Source organism: Bactrocera latifrons, unplaced genomic scaffold (genome assembly GCF_001853355.1).
Source record: "Bactrocera latifrons isolate USDA-ARS-PBARC rearing strain unplaced genomic scaffold, ASM185335v1 scaffold_705, whole genome shotgun sequence".
Lineage (NCBI taxonomy): Eukaryota > Metazoa > Arthropoda > Insecta > Diptera > Tephritidae > Bactrocera > Bactrocera latifrons.
Genome location: NW_017537385.1, coordinates 75,543 through 81,371, shown reverse-complemented (window position 1 = coordinate 81,371; position 5,829 = coordinate 75,543). Strand labels below are relative to the sequence as shown.

The window sequence follows — 5,829 nt, the reverse complement described above, 5'->3', positions numbered from 1 at the left end:
TTATGTTATTTTTACAAAAATATAAAAAACTTCGCAATCACTTCACTTCAACTTAAATTGCAAACTTGTGTTCGAAATTATATCATCGCTGTTGTAAATTCTAATGGCCACTCTTGATTCATGCACTGATCGTTTTCGAATTATCGATACACTCAATATTCGAGACTGGTCGAGAATTGGTAAAAACGAGAAATATATAATAGGAAAATTTATAATGCATTATTATTGCAGAAAGAAGAAGAAGTTGGACACAGAAAAATTACGAACACCGTCCGTTCATCGGAAACACCTAGACATATTTTTGCTTGTGAGCGGCATTTTTGGGCAAAAATGCGCCTTGAAAAGCAATTGCGTTCGGGGGCCGTTCCCGATATAAGTTTAAAAGTTGAGCCTACATTTGACATCCCAAATTCTAAATTAAAAAAAAACAATTTTATTGGGTCTAGAAGATTTTTCTCCCCAAGTTGAAGAAGCTGTCTCAAATGCACAAAATACATCGAAGCAGCTTTTTCCAAGAATTGAAAATGAAATTGAAGATGGAATTTTTTGAGGAGGATGTATCTTTTAATTTTGATAAGGCCACGCAAACAGGTAGGGGTCTGACCGCAGGTACAGAAAGGAAGAAGAAATTGAGAGGTGTTGAAAATAAAGTTAGGTGAAAAAGAGCAGGAAAAGAGAGTTTAAAGGCTTAGTTAGTTGAAATGGTCACAGAGTTAGAAATATGAAGGGAATAGCTCATTTAGGGAACAGTCAGACCCTCTTTCTTTAGTTTGTAGTAAAGTTCCTCCTCAGTTAGGTGCTTGCATTAGGAGTAGTTTAAAAATAGTAATTGCCGTACCCATGGTCTACGATACGACAATTTTTTTGAAACGATAGCTTTGGGTGTATTTTTCTATCGCCAGTTGCTTATCGGCACTTAAAGCACCAATTAGATTTTCCATCCGAAAGTACTTTGGAAAACTTTGTTACAGACTGGCCCGGTTCCCAAGTTGCACCCAAAGTAGCATAAAATCTTTAGAGATTAGGAGTATGGGATTCAGTTTCGAACAAAAGTTCGTATCAGTTTCATGTGATGAAATGTCACTGAAAGATCATTTGCAGTATGATAGGAAATTCGATTGGGTGATAGGTATTGAGGAATATGGCGATGAAAATCGCACTTCTAGATTAGCAACTACTGCAATGACTATAATGGTGCAAGGTATAGGTGGAGTGCCTTGGTCCCACCCATTGGATTATTTTTTCGTAAAAGATTCCTGCAAAGGGGTTGTTCTCAAGAAATACATTCTTGAAGCCATTGCGCAACTGCAAAATATAGGACTAATTTCTTGCCATTTTGTTTGCGACCAGGGCACCAATTTTCAGAATTTCGCTAATTTGTTAGGTGTTTCAGCGTCACGGCCTTTGTTTAATGTTAATGGCAAGGAAGTGTATTTATTTACTATAGCCCACATTTGATAAAAAGTAGTCGTAACTGTTTACAAAATTTAAAAAATACAGTTTTCTGTAAAAATTGTCGGGTAAGCTGGTCGGATATTGTTCATTTTTATGAAACCGACTCTAAGTCGAGTTATCGGTGTGCCCATAAATTAACCGATGCTCATATTTATCCAAATACCTTCCAAAAAATGAAGGAGAAATTCGCGTCTCAAGTATTGAGTAATACGGTGTCCCTATATAGCTCGGGAGCCTTAAGCTCGAATAGTAGGAGCTTTATTAATACCGCGGAATTCGTTTCGTTTTTTAATAAATTATTTGATATTTTGAATAACAGTTTCGTTGAGGCTGTTGTACCCACTAAAAAAGTGTTTGTAGGTTCCCCTGAACAATTAGAGTTTTTAAATGAGGCGGAACAAGTTTTAAAAACTATTCGAGTCGTAGACGATTTAGAAAGCAACACAACCAATTTTACGTTACGTTACGTTATGTAAACGTCGTAACAAAAGGAAACTGTGAGCTGCCTTTAGAACCTGATGCTACAGTAATTTCGGAACATAGTAATAATGTTCTACTTAATGTGTGTAATGATTCACTATTGAATGACCTTTCTTAGCACGATTTTCAAGGTTTACCACGGCCTGAACCCTCCCTTCTTAGATCAATCGCATTAGATAGTAGATTAAAAATTAATTTTTTGAAAGAAAATGCGTTTAGCTACTTTTGCGGCTATTTTTATTTCAAAATTTTCAAACTGCACACATGTTCTCGGCCTTTACCATATTTAGTAGATGAAATTCCTTCAGACGAATTCATTGTCATGCTTCAAAATCAAATAGACAAATGCAACTTAGTGAAGCCGCCTGAGGATTTTATTGCATTTGTAAATATTTTGGAAACAAAATTTTTAGAAGAAAGCTCAGAGAATCTAACAATTTTCTGAATGCAGGCTTTAGACTGTGTTAGTAAAAATAATAAAATTGAAGTAATATCAAACTATCAGAGGGTTTAACTTTACTGAGTACTTATAATATAACAGTACTTGTAATTTATTTAATAAAACCTGAAAATTGTTTTCTTGCTTTTTTGGAGACTCGAAGCTTTCACCGTTTCACTTTTTTCATTAAATATGCTGTTGGAACTAGACGAACAAACTGCGATCGTAAGGAAAGCTAAACAAAAAAATAAATATGGTGTATGAAAGATTTAGTAAAGCTCGCAAAAGCGTTTTTTCACACATACAAATTTTGTCATATTAAATTAAGTTAATATCAATCTTTAAAGGGTTTATTACAATGACTCATAATATAATAAAATATTCTGAAGGAAAGCTCTGATGAAAATTTGCAAAGCTTTTTTCCTTGAGTGCAAATTTGTAATGCAAAACTTAAGTAGTATTAATCTATTATTCTGCATATTACTTTGAGTGATATTACTAATAATATAATCCATGAAAATTATTTTCGTGTTTTTTTCGAGCTTGAGAGCTTTCACATTTTCTTTCCATTTTTTTTTAATAAATAAGCATGCAAGGAGAATTAAGAACAAATAAAAATAATATGAATTCATAAGTATAGTTCACCGATAATAATAACTTTTTGCATGAAAGCTTTTGTGAAAGCTCGCTACAACTTTTTTTCTAGAGTGCAAATCTCTCAGAGGACTTTACTTCACTTTTGAGTATTTATATTAAATTTGCAGTAGTTTTTGTGAAATTCTTTGAAATGTGTTCAATTTATCGCATCAGCGAAATGCGCGTAAGAGCAGAAGTTTACACACATATGTATGTACAAGAGTCTCCAGAGAGATTCCTTCTGTTACACAGAGCTGTCCGCAAACGTCACACCACATATGCACACACATATTTTTTTTTTTATGCATGTGTGCGTTGATAACTGTAAACGTGCCACATTTTGTGAACATTTGATCTGTGTAGTTAGCTTCACGTGTCGAGTATTTTTCTACGGATTGCATTTCACTGTGAAACCCGCCGGCGCAGGCCTCAATATTTGCTGTTGCTTGTTGTTGGCTTGCGTTTTTTTTTGCTCGTTTTTCTTTCAATTTTCATTTTCATTGTCATTTTTAGCAATTTTCGGTTTGTTTTTGCTTTCTTATTTGCTTCGGTTATTTTGTATATCCTTTGCCGCGGACTCCTCTGCGTCAACACTGTCCATAGGGCATGCAAACAACACCAACAGCAACACGAATACAAACACACACAGTTGGTCAGTAATTGGCATAAAATAGCATTAGGAGATATTCTTTTTAATAAAATGAAAGATGTTAGGCCCTTTTTGTGTTGTGATAATTGTGACCCTAAAATAGTTATAGCCCTTTTTATTAGAATAAGAATATATTTTTTAACTAAATTTTTAAATAAAGACCTTTCTGTCCCTAATTTTAAAAATAAAATTTTGTGTGTTTCACACCTATAGGTTACACTTTTTTTTTATTTTTTAGTGGTTACAATAAACTTAAACTTACGATAGAAAATAAAAAARTAAAAATTTTGTAAACAGTTAGGATAAAGAGGCTCTAAAATAAGAAATCAATTTTTTCAAAATTAGATGTATTATGTTACTGTGATGTTTTTATATATTTTTTATATGAATTGTTATTGTTTTGTTTTAATCGTTATAATTTTATCGTTTTTTTTTCGTTATACACTAATGAATTGTTATCGTTTTGTTGATTTATGTAAATAAATTTATTAATGGGTGATATAGGCCTAAAGGGGAACCAAGCACCCAAAACTAACTTCGGTAACGCACCGTTTTGCATACCTCCTGGGTGGTGTGGAAAGTACAATTGGGCATTTTAATTTAAATGCCCAAAAATTCTTATTTTGTTCGATCTGGCCATTTAGATTTAGTTATTTTCGGAAATTACGAGAACTTTTGCCTTTGAAAATTAATTAAGTTTTAATAATTTGATATGTCGTACCCAGTGTAGGATATGCTATTATATGCTGTTTCATAAATAAACTTGTTTTGTTTTTGTTTGGTAATTTCTTGGCAGATTGTATGCCTTATGCTTGAATATACTTGTACTTATATTTCTTCGCACAGGCGAGAGAGAGAGAAAACGGAATGGAAAAAAGGTATTCTCGTTAAAAAATTACGTAGGCTCTTTTGTATGTAGGTATGTGCATGAATAGAATATTATTTTTTGCCTTTTATTGTTTTTTTTATGTTTATTTGTCTAATTTATGTTGTATATTAACCATATGTGCGTAATATGCAACAATAATAAATGGAAACGATACAACTCACTGTATCTTCCCGCAAGGGTGTGCGAGTTTTATTGCCAATTCCTGTATTCCTCCTCTCCTGCAGTCTTTCAACAGCCTGAGTTCTTGTGCGTGTTGTTGTTTGTAGATGTGTTTATATATTTCTAAGTTCACGCCCGTTTGTTTATTGTATTTATGTATGTATTTTTATAGATTTTTCGCCCGGTTTGTGTTGTTTTTTGTTATTTGGGGGCTTTAACTTTTCGCTGTTTCGTTTTAACTGTATATAGAGACATATTTGATTTATATGTACATACTGTATGTTGTTTGTGTATGCACATATTTTGAGAGCCGCTTTGTGTGTGTCACTGCACTTTGTCTATTCGTTTTTTTTTTTTTGGTTGTCACTACACTAGTTCATATGTTTTCGTTTCTGTCACTTCACCTCTTTTCTCCACTATCGTGAAACTTTATATATTTTTTGTGTAAGTACGAATGCATGTCATATTTTTTAGTAAGAATCTTGCACTGCACACTCTTGTTCTTTGTACTCGTATTACATAAAGGTATATCTTAATTTGTTTTGTCTATTTTATTTTATTTTATTTATTTATTATTATTTTATTTTTTTGTTCTGTTTGAACCACTGCACATTGGTTTTTTTTTCCTCCACGGCACTTTATGCATGTATATAATTCACTTTCATTTTTGCACTTCGTTTGGTTTCTGCCACCAAAATTTTTCATTATTGTTTGTAATTTGTCTGTTAAAAACCAAAGGTGCTTTTCGTTAAGGCTCGAAGGACTAGGTTTACAATGTATATTGGATATATTGGAGAGCACTCACCACTGCGACAAATTAAATAAAATCCCTCAGTTTCAACTTCCGGTATTAAAGGGTACAACACTCACTCTATCCCCCACAGCTAAATATTTGGGGGTGGAGGTTGACACCAAACTGTCCTGAAAAATAAAGAAAGAAGAGTAAACAAAGTATACATGGCCTACTGTACTTGTAAGACAATCTTCAAAAAGAATTGGGGCCTCAAACCAAGTATAATCATGTGGTTGTATACGGCTGTCATAAAATCTATACTTACATATGGAGCTCTGGTATTGTGGCCAGCGCTAAACAAACAATACAATATTAAACAAGTAAGGAAG

At 33.1% G+C, this 5,829-nt stretch overlaps 1 protein-coding gene across 1 annotated transcript in view; it reads left to right on the top strand.

Annotated features, from left to right (window-relative positions):
* Positions 1-1,077: 1,077 nt before the first annotated feature.
* Positions 1,078-5,829, top strand: part of LOC108975972 (probable deoxyhypusine synthase) — a 14,448-nt gene continuing 9,696 nt past the window's right edge. The window contains exon 1 of the mRNA XM_018944835.1: positions 1,078-1,201. Coding sequence (XP_018800380.1) covers positions 1,078-1,201 — 124 coding nt within the window. The remainder of the gene's footprint in view (positions 1,202-5,829) is intronic.